Genomic DNA, 13,942 nt, shown 5'->3' on the forward strand with positions numbered 1-13,942 from the left:
GCGGTGGTGGAGACTTGTGTTCGGTAAGGCTTCAATGGTGGGCGAATCAAGACATCCAAGAAACACGACTTGGGAAAATGCGAATCAGAAGGATGACGGAGAAGATGGCAAAACGATGATGGTTTTTGACGCCCAAAACCCCGGATATACTCCGTATGCTAAATGTACAACGATCCCAAAGAGAACAGGAATAGGTTCTAAGATCCAGCCATAATGGTCCTTGATGGCATCCCCGTCCACCACATAGCCAAGCACCAAGCACCAAGCATCGGCGCCAACCTGGTCACCGGCCCCAGGCTCGCGCAACGGAAGAGTGTTGCTACCGAGCTGGGTGCCCTGATGGTACAAACCCCCCTCTCCCCTCCCCCCTCCCCCCCCCTTCCCAAGCCTTTGACCCGGAGTTCCTTCCGCTGCTGCATCCCCATGACAACCTGGGCGACACCTAGGAAACGGACTTCTCCGTCCATTTTTTCTCTTCCTCTGTGCTTTTCTTGTCAAGTCCTTCCTCCCCCATGGTTCCTCTAGCAATGATTTGATCACTTGTATGTTGTTGCAGTGATTAGTCAAGGTGATCCCGAATGTCGTTTTGATCGTCTTGAACTAATATGGTATGGCATGGTAGTGTTTCGTTATCGGTGTCGGTGGGTTTTCCGTGTGTTTGTTGCGAGAGAGTGGCACAAGTTCGAACCAAACCAGACAAAACAGAATCAAACCATCTGCACGCCGATCACGTCCTGCTGCTCTAGCTCTGCTGTCTTGCTTCCTTCGTCGGCCACACACATGTGATGCGGTTGAACTTGTTTGTGCTGTGCTGTTTTCCCGCGGATCGCCTGGGCCAGGTCAAAACAATGAATATGCCTAATCAGGTCGCACCGCTCTCGTCGATCTCGCAAACCGAGTCGAGACACTCGCGCGTAATCTTGAGTGCTTCGTCGACCACCGTCTGGGGGACGGCCAGGCTTGGCCTGGCGCTAGCGCTGTTTGCCCCGTTTGTCGCGTCGCTCTTTTTGCCGTTGACCGTGACGGCGCCGTTTTCTTCCGAGGTTTTGCCGTTCATAGACTTAGAGGCGGTGCCGTTGGCGCTGGCACTGCTGGGCGCGAGGGCCGTGTCTTGTCGGACGTCTTCGAGAACGCGGCGCAAGAGTGCGGGGAAGCTGGTTACTTCGCCGGAACGGAGGAGGGAGAGGGCGTGGTTCTGGATGACGGTGGGCCAGTTGGACTGGTGGGCGTGAAGCGCGTGCAGGAGTCGGTCTTGGATCCTGTTGAGGAAAGGCGCGTCAGCTTTGGTTGTTTTGCCATTGCAGCGAGCAGTTAGGAGCATGGACCAACTCACTTCGTTACATAGCCTTCTTTTAGTAGTATCGAGTTGATCTGAGACCTGAGGTCGGGGTCGAGAGTGGCGGAGGTGTAGTTGGCCGCTGATGAAGGTAGCTTGACAGGAGTAGATGGGTTTTGGCTCGTCATCTTGTCGCGATGGTGGTGGTTGAGCCGCTGACAAGCGTTGGGGTGTGGCACACTTGGGTATGTCGAGGTGACAGGGAGGGATTGGACTGATCTCTCAGTCTCGCGTGCTTGCTTGTGAAGAATGTGCAGAATGGAATCAAGGCGGAGGAGCAAGTTTGAATATCTTGAACCCACGATGAAGGAGCTTCGGGTGAGGAGCAAGACGCGAAGCTTGATGAGTTGGTTTGGCAATCAGGAGAACAGCGGAATGCCACGCGAGGCTGAACAATAGCAGGACGAGGCTGAATGGGAATTGAAATTTGGGAGAGCCATTCAGCAGCAATCATCACTTGCTGCGTTTCAGCCAGCACCACCGCCGCAGCCACAGGTTGAGCAGGGGTTAACAATAGGCGACCCACATCACCGAACTTAGAATTTCAGCCTGGTTCAAGCATGAGTTCTGGATCAATGTCAACAATAGTTAACAACGATCGCGGTCATTTCTTCCACCATTGCGTTATGTGTGCACGCACGTGCATGCCCAGACTTTGACATTCTCAAATTGTTCAATGAGCTAGGCTCCAGCTCAATGCCGGTTTAAGGCAGGTCTTGACCCTATCTTCCCTCTCTCCATCTCACTGCAGTCCCTTCCTTATTACCAAGAGCTTCTTGTCCAGAGTCCGTCATTGATCCAGGAGAACCGAGGATCAGATGCCCTCATCGCCTTTTCTTATCTTATTTTATTTATTCATCTATCGTTACCGTACATTATCAGCGAGCGGATCATATCTAGCAAATTTTGGTAGAGGTGCATGCAATAAGACGTTAAAAAATTGTTAGTGCGATCTAACAATTTCTTATTGTCTCATGGTGTATGCTCCACCGAAAGTTGCTAGAGTGATCCGCTCGCTGATAATATACGTTAACGTTATCTATTTAGTTATTTATTTATTTGTTTGTTTGTTCAATTGTTTATTTATCTATTTAACGTTATCTATTTATCTATTTATTTTGCAACAATTGTCGCTGGGAGTCGAGTGCTCTACGACGCATGGACTGTCTTGTCGGCCCTTCTTGTCCACTTGGCATTCAAATACGAGCAGAACTGAAAGACTCGCTGGACCTGCCGTTCATTCTGTTGAGCTGTCATAGCGGTATCCAGGATATAACACAGGCATGCATTCATCATGGTTGCATCGACTTCCCTAGGTTGTTGTTGACGTTGGGCTTACGTTGGCACCACACCGGTTGCTGCTGTGTCACACCTTATGCTCTGTGAGGGCAAAGAGATCCTCAAAATAGGTGCTATGCTCCGCAATGCTTATAAAGACGGCAGCTCGGCTGGAAGTGGTGGGTGGTTGAAGAGTTGTCCCGACTTGGGTACGCCCGTAGAGATGCACAAATGGGTCAGGCACTTACAGGACAGCGACCACAGCTACACAGCCGGCGGCAAGCGCGGTTCCCTTGCTGTTTCGATTGGATGGCTAGCTCGCCAGGCAATCCGCGGGGACACCGGGCTGTCTGTTGCGGTTAGGCGGGTGCTGCTTAGTCCCAGTGAGAGTGGAAACTACCATTCCACCCCTTCGACGGGATCAAGCTATCGGCATTGCCCGGCCACAAGTACCATACGAAGTCACAGCCAGCTTCTCCGCATCACGAGAAGGTTCGTCGAGTTCCTATAATCTGCCAACACTGAACAAGAATCCCAACCAAGATTTTTGCCACCTCGACCCACACCAAACCAGATAGATCATGATGCATCTGGTCCGATCGACAAACGCGTGGATCATGATCATGGGCAACGCATGGCATGGGACATCGTGGCTGGACCCCGGTTATCAACTGGTCCCCATGTCGGTATCCGTACGCGATACTACAAGCGTGCCTTGTCAGATCCAGCGTCTTCCCTCCACGGGCATCGTCTCCTTACGGTACGTAGACCAGATCCACCACGACCACACCCTCCACCTCTTCTTATGCGAGGTCCCGCGCTGCAAGATCCGACACAGCGAGCCTAGCGTCGCTAAGAAAGGGTGTGTGGGAGCAACCGGGCGCTTCCAACGGCATCAGCATGTCTGTATCGGGTCTCACTGGCTGATCATATCGAAGGGGTGGGGGCGTGAGTGTATGCTCCCATCTCTCAGTCCCTGTTTCAGATGGGGAGGGGATCATTGACGGCATTGACCGGGCCACCCTACTTGGCACATGGGGGATGCCGCACCCAATCACCTATACCACGCCAGATAGACAGGATGCCGCTGCCGCTGCATATGTAGTCATGCTGTGTATGCGGGTCAGCGGCGCAATGGACGACGGCATGCGAGGCGGGAGAAGGACTGGGACCCCTAGAATACCCGCACATGCACGCCATACTTGCCAACCGTTAGCTCCGGGCGAGACTTCACCGAGTCCACCCAGTGTGGTGTTATGCAGCTGAGTTCCCATACCCCCCATATCAGGCTGGGCAGCCATACCTAGACCGGTGGCAGCCTGTATGCTGAACAGGTTCTGACCCGCCCCGCGAGGTGTCCATGATACGAATCATGCCATGAAGGGCGACAGTGATTGGAGAGCAACAATGTGACTTATCACCTAATGACTTGGACTTATCATGACCGACAAGAGGGACAACTTGGACAAATACGTGCATACACATTGGCTCAGCCGAGGCGAGGGCCAGTAGCAGCAGCGTACAACGGCGCCCTCGAGAGGCTGCAGCTGCAGCGGGCTCGATTGGGAAGTTAAGTGGCCCAGATGCGGCAATCAGGCTCTGACTGGTTCATGTCATCGTTCGTATTGAGACACGCCTACGTTGTGGAGGAGTCTAGGAGGTCGCTTGCATTGTCGGAGAGATTGATGTTGACAATCTTGTGAAAGCACAGGTTCCATTTGTTTAGCGCAGGTAAGAGAGTAAGTAACAGTGTAGACTCTCCAACCATGTGCAGCCAGCGTAAGGTTCTGTGATTTTGAACCCCTTACTTCAGGGGGTCGCATGAGGTAAACAAGGAAACCTTGGATCCGAATGCCAGGAGCCCCTGGAGAGTGACTATCCGCTCGCACCGAGCATCTTCACACTTGACTACTGAATTTGCATAGAGCTTGAACCGGCGAAGTTCCATCCTGCAGCCCTTGAACAACCGTCCTTGAGTCTGGGTGGACAATGATCCTTCAAGGCAACACTTGTAGCCAGAATGTCAATGAACCTACCTACTCCCAATCTACCTCCATAAAGAATAGCCGTGCCCGTCGTGGTGGGGTACCCGTATGTAACCCCTTAGATCCGGAGTAAAGCGGAGCCATGCGGGCCCAGGCCGGGAAGTGCGGACCGCGGGAGGTACAGACCGGACCCGATGACCTCTATACTGACCTCCGGTTCCGATCTTTCAAAACGGCCTCCATTCCGAACTTCACATCGACATCCGTCCCACCTTCCTCCCGCATTTTTCACCAGCGAGCACCACGCTGGCTATCCGTCTGATCCAACTTTTCCCTTGAATAAAAATACCATCACGCACATCTTCGCCGCGACATTCACCATGCCGCACTCAACCGATTGGTCGCCGCCTGCTCCGGACACCGACAGCCCGACTTTGGCCCGTGAGGGTCAACATTCAGCTGCCGCCAACGCCATCACCACCACCACCCCCGCCGCGATTCCGACGTTCGTCCCTCTCGCTCGTCCGATTCTGGCTGTCGCCCCCACCCCCGAGGATGCTCCGGTCTTTGCTCACACCTTCCCCGCGGCCCACGTCCCTGCCATTGCCGCCGCCGCAGCTCCGACGAGGACGACGAGGACGACGATGACGGTGTCTCCTTTGCCGCCTTCCCCGCCTCCAACAATGACATTCTCGCGGAGGCCGGTCCCGGTGATTGGCCGGTCGCCCGGACCCGGCAAAAGCATCATTAGCGAGCTGCTGAGAGAGCAGCGGCAGAGGGAGCAACCGCGATCTCCTGACTCCCCGCAGCACCCCGAGCAGAGCACCTAAAACCATCAACCTAACCGCGATGGTTCGACAGGGTGAGGAAAAGGGAAGAAAGAGGTAAGCAACTGCTTGGATTTTCTCCTCGTCCTCTCCTAGCAACTTTAGGGTGAGCATTCCAGCGCCGGATGCGAACAGCCTGCAAGCGTGCCACTGTCTTCTCGGAGCTCTCCCTGTTCTTGCTGGACTGGCTTCAGGCCGCCGAATTGGCAGCTGACGTAGAGAGCGACTTGCTGATGCACTTTTCCAACAGAGGTTCCCACATCCCCCTGGACGACGACCACCCCACTCTTGAGCATGTGAGCCGTAAGTGACGCTCGAGTCTGACGACAACCCTGAGCTTCTCTGAGCGCTTGCTCACGTCTCGGCAGACTTACATCGTCAAGATGACATCCGAGGCATCAGTCCCGTGAGGGAAGTGCAGCAGGTATTATTTAGGCCCCATGGCACACTTGTGCTTGGTGCTAACTCGCTGGGTAGTGATATAGGAGGAAATCGTGGAGAGCCGCTCGGCTGTGGCAGATGGATGGAGGGAAATGGTAAAAACAGACGCGCAGCTGCCCGGGGCTTATCGGCCTCATTTTCAAGGAACAACCAAACAGATTGAATCCCACATGCTCCTGATACATAAGTCATGCCCAATCCCGTATGGAAAACGGTGTATCTTTGAGGATGTTTGGTTTACTGTGTGCGGCTACAAGCTACATCAGACATTGGGAAATGAAGAGGGGGTTGCATATGAAATGGTTGTCCGGAGCACCCGTAAGGAGAAGTCATGGTCTAACAAAGCTCCAACGTGGCACGGCATCGCTAACCAGTCATTTCCCATGAATGAGGAACTGTACGTAGCCGAGACAAACCAGACGGCAGCCGGGAAAACGCGGGGGATCGCCGGCAGGCATCTGGGAGCCAAATTCTACCCCGGATCTCGCTGAGAGACGATGCGGTGACCGACATGGCGCGGTACCAATGCTCTGCCGGCACCCAGGTCCCAGCCTGGTGAACCCAATTGCATGTGGTGGATTGCGACATCACGGGCGGCGATCTCGGGTTCCGGCGGCCCATCCGGCGCCCTTTCCCTTCCGCCACCCTGAACTGCTCGCAAGTAGGCATCTCCTTCTGTGATGATGAACCATAAGAAGCAGATCAAGAAAGAGGTCAGAACAAGTCCAAAAGTTGTAGGGGGGGTGTTTCGCAACGTCGGATGCAGCCCCGCTGACGGCATAAGCAGGTTTCCGTTCGGGTACATGGTCCCAGGCGAGCCTCAGCTTCAGGATTCGAGGAACATGCCGATGGCAAATCGGACGCAGGCGTCGGGAACCGCAAAGTTTGGGTCTGCTGGTGCCGGTGAAGGCCGGAAAGCATCCAGGCCGTTCCAGGATGTGTATTGTATCGCGGCAGCGAATCGGAAGTGCGGTATTGCCTCGAGTTCGAGCACGGGGCTCAGGAAAGCGTCCCTCGCGGCATCTCGTGCTCGGCAACGTGGTTACGCTGTCCCAGTAAGCTGTGTCAGGCTGCTGTTTCTCATGACACCAGCAGCTGCCGAGAAGCTGCTGTGCAGCCCCATGGCGCGCGCACTTTGTGCTGCCGAAGGACACCTTTTTCTTCAGTTTGACACGCGGAGATCGGTGGCAGCAGGTGCCGAAGATATGACGGGGGCCTTCTCTCAATGCCAATAGCTGGACCCAAGAGCCGGCACAGGTCCCACATATCGAAGATCGGCGACGACCCTTCCGGAAGCTCTGGTAGAAGTCTCTTTTTTTCGGTTTTTTTCTGGTTGCGTTTGGAAACCTGCCCTGAGAGCATCCGTGGCTCCGCTCTCTGACCGGTCGATTTAGCGCTGCATTATCCTGCATTATCGTTGTGTCGGTGAGGCAGCGAAGTCTGCGGAAAGGATGAGTGTGTCGTGGCATTGCATCCCGCTGCGGCGCTCGGGCCTTGGGAGGTTGTATTTATTTGGTTGGCGGGACGGGATCCGCCCACCGGAGCGAAGCGGGCGAGGCGGGCCTCAATGACGCGAACCGGACGATTTCTGGGGTTCGTGTGAGAGGGCGCCGGGTACTGCCAATGTACCGGAGCTTGACGGATAAGGCACGACGACGGCCGGAAAGAGGAAGAAGCCGGAGCAGGTATTCCCATCCCTGGCTGGCTACCTAATCTGGCCGCATCCATCTCCGGTCACCGGACAGCGCCAAAAAGATATTGTTGATCTCTAACGTTAATAACTGTGTGTTGCCAAGTTTAACATTTCGAGCTTTCCCGTCGCTCCCGTGGCTCCATCTGCCGGGAGAGTCGGGGAAATTGCTAAGGATTTGCCCATCAATTCGCTGTTACTTACCTGTACCAGATAATGCTGAAGTTCTATAAGTTAGGTGGTATGAGACGCTGAATTGTCGGTTCGGGGCATTGCAGAACCGTAGGTGCTTGACCTTCACCAACTGCGTGGGCTACTAGGAGCAGTTCAAATTCCATCCTATGACGGGATGCTGGCAGAGCCGTCAGTGCTGGCAGTCACGGTTGTCTAACCCACCTGCTTTGTACTGTGTACCTGTCCAAGTGTCCATGCGTTCCTTCCTCCCCGCTGGCAAAGGCTGAGGTCACGGTGGGCACGGAGACCCAATCCCTCCCAATCCCTCCCAGGTCCTGCCGTCGGCGCATTTCTCGTCTCTTCGATTCCCGTGCCAGCCCGCCTCGTCGAGTCCAGTCCGACGGGAGTCGCCTGGTCTGGCTGTCATTGATGCCCATCCCTTCTCTCGACTGCCACATCAGGTCTCACTTCCCCTTCGCACGGATGGTCTCGCATACCTCGTTGCCCGCCCTCGAACTTCTCTGTGACTTCTTTTTGGCTGGGCCAAGCTACGTTAGCGTACGTGTGCCCCTTCCCGCCCCACTTTGCAAACCACCCGAGGTGGTTTATTGCGGTAGCTATAGGTAGGCTGGGACTTTGTGAGACAGTAAGTCTATCTCGTTGCCCTTGGTCAATAATGTTTGGCCTCTAAACACTACCCAAGTACCGTCATTTTTGTCTTTCATCTTTACTTCCTTTCTTTTTCCCTTTGCTTCCCTCTCTCTCCTCGACCGGGTCCGGTTCTCATCAGGACCACGCCCAAGTGCCCCGCTAACAGGCAAACCAGGGGGGAGTTAAGGTATCTTAGCCTTCTTCAACCACCATGGTTGGTACGAATATGCATATAGCGCAATGTACCCTCACTACACATCTCTCCTCGGGTGCGATGACGCTAGACTGGACAACGTTATGGACTAACTAGTTCCGTGCTCGTTCGCTTGTTCCCTCCAATCTGAAAGTTTGGTGTCAGCGGGGAGACGAGCAGCAGCACCAGCTGAGCGACGACAAATCAGAGCGCAGACAAGCCCGACCACTCCCATGACTTCCATCTAGGAAAACCTCGAAGAACCTGAGCTGACGGGAGCAATTGATCCATATGCAGTACCCCAGTGAGGGCCGTGGATATATGCGACATGCATGCAGGCCGTCTGCATCACGTCTCGACCACGCAAGGCGGTGAGAGAGCCAATCCAAAGGGACAGCCCGGGGCAACTGGGAAGCGGAGCCGTTTGGCTCGTCGTTTTTGCCCGTCCGGGTCCTGCAGCTCAGCGAGGTCTGGTAGCTAATACTGACGCTAACGTTAGGCACGTCGCCTCGACATCAGCAACCAATTTCAGCAAAGTACTCCCCTCGAATAGCCCCATCAACTTTTCTGCTTGTTCCAAGAAACTCTTGCGCTCGCTTTCAGCCTGGCAAGCCGCTACCCGGCGCCCCGGGTCGCGGTATGACAAGCCGGTACGGAGTATCTCCATATGTCAGCTTCATTAGTGGTACTGTACTCGAGGCGCGGGTACACACAGGCGAATCCATCCGCCTGGCTTCAAGAAAGTTTGGCCTTGATCAGCTCCCCGTCCGAGCTCAAGATCGGATGGCAACATCCCAAGCATGTGTGTCTCGCTGTCCGTTCACGTCTCAAGATCCTCGCCTATAACCGGTCCGGCTCCCGCCTTCGCCGTCTCATATCATTGAATCAGCGTATTGATCGTTTGACAATCCGGGCGTGTCCATAATCGCGCGTCACCGGTCGAGCTGGACGTGGAAAAGGGAACCTGCGTTGGGCTCTCATTGAGGTATCTAGATGAGGTCCTGGTTCTGATTTCCAGAGAAACATTCAGCTGCGGGTTTGTAAATTGTACAGCCGTCCAGCCAACCATTGCTGCTCTGCTGCTTTCTGGCAGCCAGGCCTGGAACTTACCCCCAACCCCGCCGCCGAGAGAACCTGCTTTGGTCCCCATCGTGTGGTTGGCCGGTTGACTGACATGAAAAACAGGGTACCCCTGCGTGGCCGGCAGGCCGCGCCCCAGGGTGCCGGTCTAGCAAGGCCCGGCACACACCAAGCGGACACCCACTTGACAGATCTGGTGGTTAACGACCTCAACCTGTACCACACAGGGCCGGGAGGACAGCGGATCGGAGGTTTGATTCAAGTAATACCTGGTAAACCCCCGTCTGCTGGTCCTTCTGGATCTCGAACTCTCCTCAAAGACCAGCAATCATCGTTTCCAGCACGCTCGTTAACTTTGCCCCTTCCTCAACCCTGGTGAGGTTTGTTGGATTCTCTGTGGTCTCCGCCCGCTTATCGAGAACCGTGAAGCTTCCACCCAGAACGCCCCAACCAAATTCCCCGAGCAGCCACAAGCCTCTAGATCTGTAGATCTTTGGAAGCTTGCACACCCCTAGGTCAGTCAGAGCCAGATCGTCAAGTCATCCTGCCATTCATCCCCGTCAGTGATGGTCGGTTTCGTGATCTCAACCTCGAGACCCGCTCGGTGGCAAAAGCCACACCAACCTCGTCAGCTGCACATCGCCTTCCCCACCATCCACACGCTGACATGCCACTCCATCAACAAGCCCCTCCATTTGCCGCCGCGACCCGTAAAGGGCCATGAGCCGCGGTACGGCTTCGCCTCATCCTAAGAGAACGACGTCCCTGGCCTGGAAACTCGTATGTCAACTCCACAGCTGCTCCATTACCTTCCACCACCGCCTCTGCTGCCGCGGCGGCCACCATCAACACCAGGAACCGCTTCGCCTCGGCGGGCCAGCAGCATGCAGTGTTGCCTGCAATAGCCCTTGCTCTTCTTCTCCCCTCTTCCTCTTCCCGTCCTCCATCATCGCTCTTTTTCGCTCCCTGCGGTCCCTTCCTCCTCTCTAACACCCGTCCCTCTCTATCACAGGCCTCAGCATGGACCCGATGCTGGAGAACCCAGATTCGGAACGGCGCTTGAGTGCCGCGCAGTCGGTCCTGCGGACGGCCCAGCTACTCTATCCGGTCATTCTGCTCCTGAGCTTCGTCGTCTCGGCTGCGGTCCACACCATTGTCACGTCAAAGACCGAGGAGGAGTTGGTTGTTCCGGCCGTGAAAGGCCCCGGCGGGAAACCGTTGCCCGTCACCAAGAGGAAGCGTGAGCAGCAGCAGGTGCCGGAAGCACATGGCGACAACAGGGCCAGCGGCGGCTCCGCTTGGGCATTGTTCCTTTACTTGACGGGCGCCGTCATCGTGTCGTTCGTTGCCAATTGCGCGGCGGTCGCCGTTCATGCCATGAAGTCGAGCAGGGACGCCGGGCCCGGCAGCGCCTGGTGGTGTGGCGAAGAGAGAATTGTGAGTAACGAGTTGCCTCCGCCAGGCTGTCATCCTTGCGTACCTACTTACGCTCAAAGACGACGATGAAGCTGACAAAACGATTTCCGCGAAGGTCTACATTGTCGGGTCGGCGTTCCTCTACCTCTATGTTCTCATCACGCTCCTCGAGTGGCGGCACAGCCCTATCGTTGTCCACCTCATCTTCTGGGTCCTCGGTCTTGTGGGCGAGGTCATCATTCTGCTCGCTTTTGTCCTCAGCATAATGGACGGAGATTACGTTGCCCAACGCGCCACGGACGTCACCAATGGCCTCGAACCATGGGATGTCGTCGACCTTTGTATTGCCGGAGTCCGCATCTTCCTCATCATATTCTTGATCGGCATGTACGCCGCTATTGCCAGGAGGCGCTTGGGAGAGCGCCGACTTGCTGATGAGGAAGCACATCGGTCCGACACGGACGAGACGAGCCCATTGCTGGGCAGCAATGGCGATTTCCACGGTCGCGCCAACGGGCATGCGACTCGCAACGCCCATTACGGGAGCACAAACGAGGCGACCCGCCGCGATCCGCAAGGCTGCGGACAACAAGGAGGTTATCAGCAACGCGAGGAGGAGGCCGCCTTTTACAGACCCGACAAACTGCCTCACAAGACGTGGTTTGAATATTGTCGCGGGTACTCGGTATTCTTTCCCTATCTGTGGCCCAGCAGGTCTGCCAAACTCCAGGGCGTGGTTCTATTGTGCTTCATCCTCGTCATCTTGCAGCGTGTTGTCAACATCTTGGTGCCGGCTCAGCTCGGAGTCCTTACCAACACTTTTGAGAACCAGGACGTCGACAAGGTCTGGTTGGAGCTTGGGTTGCTGATCCTGTACAAGCTGCTCCAAGGACCCTCTGGCTTGCTCGGATCAATTCGATCCATTCTTTGGATTCCCGTGTCGCAACACACGTATCGGGCGCTGACAACGGCGGCCTTCGAACACGTCCACTCGCTCTCGTTGGACTTCCATTTGGGCAAGCGCACGGGGGAGGTGCTCTCGGCGCTCAACAAGGGCGCGTCCATCAACCAATTCCTCGAGCAGGTTACGTTCCAGGTGGTGCCCATGCTGGTGGATCTCCTGGTGGCCATCATCTACTTCTACGTCCGGTTCGGAGCCATGTACTCGCTTTTTGTCTCGATCATCACCTTATACTACCTCTATCTGACCATCCGCATGGGCGCCACCAGGGCTGACCAGCGCCGCGACATGGTCAACGCCGATCGGGAAGAGGAAGCCGTCAAGAACGACTCAATCATGTCGTACGAGACGGTCAAGTACTTCAACGCCGAGGAGAGGGAGTTTGAGCGTTATGGCAACGCCATCAGAAAGTTCCAAGAGGCCGAGGCTAAGGTGACATACGGCATCAACTACATGAACATGTGCCAGTCGGTCGTCTTTATGTGCGGAATGCTTGTTGCACTGTTGACATGCGGCTATCAGGTGTCGCGCGGGGAGAGGAGGGTTGGGGACTTCGTCGCGCTCGTTACTTACCTGAACCAGCTGCAGGGTCCTCTCAATTTTTTTGGCACCTTCTACCGGACAGTACAGTCGGCCATGATCTCGGGTGAGAGACTGCTCGAGCTCTTCAAGATCCAACCTACCGTCGTCGACAAGCCGGACGTGAAGCCGCTGCTGGAATGTAGCGGCCACATTAAGTGGAACAAGGTTGGCTTCTCGTACGACAGGCGCAGGACGGCTCTGCACGACCTGTCGTTCGAGTGCAGACCCGGCACCACGACCGCTTTCGTCGGAGAGTCCGGTGGTGGCAAATCCACCGTCTTCCGGCTCATGTTTCGGTACTACAACTGCCGCGAGGGCAGCATCGAGATAGACGGCCACGACGTTAAGGACCTGACCATCGACTCCGTGCGCCGCTTCATCGGTGTCGTGCCGCAGGATACCATCCTGTTCAACGAAACATTGATGTACAATCTCAAGTACGCCAACCCCAAGGCGAGCGACGAGGAGGTCTACGACGCCTGCCGCGCTGCTGCCATCCACGACCGCATCATGAGCTTCCCGGACGGCTATCTCACCAAGGTTGGCGAACGCGGTCTCCGGCTGAGCGGCGGCGAAAAGCAGCGTGTGGCGATTGCGCGTACCATTTTGAAGAACCCAAAGATTATTATGCTGGACGAGGCGACATCAGCTCTTGATGGCGAGACGGAGCAAAAGATTCAGTCCAAGCTGATCAGCGGCAAATTCGGTCAGGATCGTACATTGCTGATTATTGCGTAAGTTGCTTTTTTGGCTGGTGTTGAATGTGTTCCAGGGCTGATCGTATCCGCAGTCATCGCTTGTCGACCATCACCCACGCTGACCAGATCATCGTCCTCCACGCGGGCACAGTCGTAGAGAGGGGCACCCACCAGGAACTTCTTGCACTCAACGGCCGCTATAGCGCCATGTGGGAGAAGCACTGCCGTGCCGAACGGGCGGCCGAGCATGCCCGTGATGCTACGCGAAAAGCGAAGAAGCTTCTGAGCCAGGCAAACATTGGCGACGGGTACAACAGCATGCTCTCGTCCACGATACTTCCTACTGTCCCCCACAGTCCGACCACCACTACGGCGGACGCTGCTGACGCGCATGAAACCGCGTCTATCTCATCGCATGGGAGCAGCAGCTCTTCATCAAGCCGCTCGGACGGGACTTTACAATACGATTCTTCCGATGAGCACCGCCCCGATGACAAGCCCGAAACCGCGAGGCGGCCTCCACTCTACTCGTTCCCGTCGGAATCAACTGCCGGCGTTCGATGGTTGCACCCAGGTTCTCCTGACCTTCGCCAGCAACTATCTGGTATTGGAAATACAGCTTAGTACGCT

At 55.7% G+C, this 13,942-nt stretch overlaps 5 protein-coding genes across 5 annotated transcripts; 3 read left to right on the forward strand and 2 right to left on the reverse strand.

Moving 5' to 3' along the window:
* Nucleotides 1–392: 392 nt before the first annotated feature.
* Nucleotides 393–1,897, reverse strand: N657DRAFT_645069 (uncharacterized protein). Its single transcript, XM_062792872.1, has 2 exons — nucleotides 1,334–1,897; nucleotides 393–1,259 (listed from the first exon to the last, which is right to left on the reverse strand). The coding sequence occupies exons 1-2, from the start codon at nucleotides 1,462–1,464 to the stop codon at nucleotides 863–865; spliced, it is 528 nt and encodes a 175-aa protein (XP_062647285.1). The 5' UTR covers nucleotides 1,465–1,897; the 3' UTR covers nucleotides 393–862.
* A 1,363-nt stretch (nucleotides 1,898–3,260) lies between these two features.
* Nucleotides 3,261–3,650, reverse strand: N657DRAFT_645072 (uncharacterized protein). The gene has a single exon (XM_062792873.1). It carries the CDS (start codon nucleotides 3,622–3,624, stop codon nucleotides 3,418–3,420), a length of 207 nt encoding a protein of 68 aa, XP_062647286.1. The 5' UTR covers nucleotides 3,625–3,650; the 3' UTR covers nucleotides 3,261–3,417.
* Nucleotides 3,651–4,528: 878 nt separating this feature from the next.
* N657DRAFT_645074 (uncharacterized protein) lies at nucleotides 4,529–5,478 on the forward strand. The gene has a single exon (XM_062792874.1). It carries the CDS (start codon nucleotides 4,794–4,796, stop codon nucleotides 5,427–5,429), a length of 636 nt encoding a protein of 211 aa, XP_062647287.1. The 5' UTR covers nucleotides 4,529–4,793; the 3' UTR covers nucleotides 5,430–5,478.
* A 3,108-nt stretch (nucleotides 5,479–8,586) lies between these two features.
* On the forward strand, nucleotides 8,587–9,606 carry N657DRAFT_645078 (uncharacterized protein). Its single transcript, XM_062792875.1, has 2 exons — nucleotides 8,587–9,236; nucleotides 9,289–9,606. The coding sequence occupies exons 1-2, from the start codon at nucleotides 8,908–8,910 to the stop codon at nucleotides 9,419–9,421; spliced, it is 462 nt and encodes a 153-aa protein (XP_062647288.1). The 5' UTR covers nucleotides 8,587–8,907; the 3' UTR covers nucleotides 9,422–9,606.
* Nucleotides 9,607–10,675: 1,069 nt separating this feature from the next.
* N657DRAFT_572662 (uncharacterized protein) lies at nucleotides 10,676–13,936 on the forward strand (the record flags this gene model as incomplete). Its single annotated transcript, XM_062788902.1, has 3 exons — nucleotides 10,676–11,092; nucleotides 11,187–13,348; nucleotides 13,405–13,936. 3 exons carry the CDS (start codon nucleotides 10,676–10,678, stop codon nucleotides 13,934–13,936), a joined length of 3,111 nt encoding a protein of 1,036 aa, XP_062647289.1.
* Between the last annotated feature and the right edge of the window lie 6 nt (nucleotides 13,937–13,942).

The sequence above is a fragment of the Parathielavia appendiculata genome, assembly GCF_033297405.1.
Source record: "Parathielavia appendiculata strain CBS 731.68 unplaced genomic scaffold N657scaffold_6, whole genome shotgun sequence".
Taxonomy (NCBI): domain Eukaryota; kingdom Fungi; phylum Ascomycota; class Sordariomycetes; order Sordariales; family Chaetomiaceae; genus Parathielavia; species Parathielavia appendiculata.